Source organism: Trachymyrmex cornetzi, unplaced genomic scaffold (assembly GCF_001594075.2).
Source record: "Trachymyrmex cornetzi isolate Tcor2-1 unplaced genomic scaffold, Tcor1.1 scaffold1731, whole genome shotgun sequence".
Classification (NCBI taxonomy): Eukaryota; Metazoa; Arthropoda; class Insecta; order Hymenoptera; family Formicidae; genus Trachymyrmex; species Trachymyrmex cornetzi.
Genome location: NW_017296345.1, coordinates 132,177 through 132,904, shown reverse-complemented (window position 1 = coordinate 132,904; position 728 = coordinate 132,177). Strand labels below are relative to the sequence as shown.

Below are 728 nucleotides of genomic sequence, written 5' to 3'. Positions count from 1 at the left end.
CTCCCTGAACAAGGAACAGCGAGCCGCGATCGGCGTGAAGGAGTGTGCTCACATTCTGCAGAATCTTGTGACACAATGATCTCACATCCAATTCATTGCAGATGTCTTTGACCTAAGAGACCTTACAGAAGTTAAATTCTTCAACATAGAGGCTAGCGGTATATTCCATCGAAAAACCTACCAGCTCGAAAATAAGATCTTTCTCGTCGAGGTGCCTAAGCTCGTGACGCGACCGTCTTTGCGGGCGGTTGGAATTACTGGATCCGACCTGTGGCCCACCCGGCTGATACGCATCACTTATCGATACGCTCAAGAAGGTTGGCGTACCATCGATTGTATTGACGATCGGCTTTAGAAGGCCTCCACGTTCGAACTCGTGTGCCGAGATTTTGCGTACCGGTGTCGTGGCTCCCGAACCACCGCCACCACCTCGTCCGGAGGACGAGTTGCCGGCCGCGGCGTAGATTGGATTAGAAAGCTCTACGCAACTACTCGATGATGAGGTTGGCGTTGCGTGTGATACCAGCCATACGTCGACAGTCTGCCGTGTCACTTTTCTATTAACCGGAAAATCGAAAACAGTAATAATATATATAGGGTAAAAGCAGGGATTATGAAATAGCTTGTTTTAAATTAACATTTCTCCGATATAAATGCATATGAAGACTTTAAATTTACACAAAACTCTTGAGGAATATGTTAGCTACAACATCCAATAAATGAAAGTC

General features: G+C 46.4%; 1 protein-coding gene across 1 annotated transcript in view; it reads right to left on the bottom strand.

Annotated features, from left to right (window-relative positions):
* Positions 1 to 728, bottom strand: part of LOC108759193 (dual 3',5'-cyclic-AMP and -GMP phosphodiesterase 11) — a 38,461-nt gene that overhangs the window by 15,950 nt on the left and 21,783 nt on the right. The window contains exons 2-3 of the mRNA XM_018504513.1: positions 182 to 557; positions 3 to 112 (exon numbers count right to left, since the gene is read on the bottom strand). Of these exons, the coding sequence (XP_018360015.1) occupies positions 3 to 112; positions 182 to 557 (486 nt within the window). The remainder of the gene's footprint in view (positions 1 to 2; positions 113 to 181; positions 558 to 728) is intronic.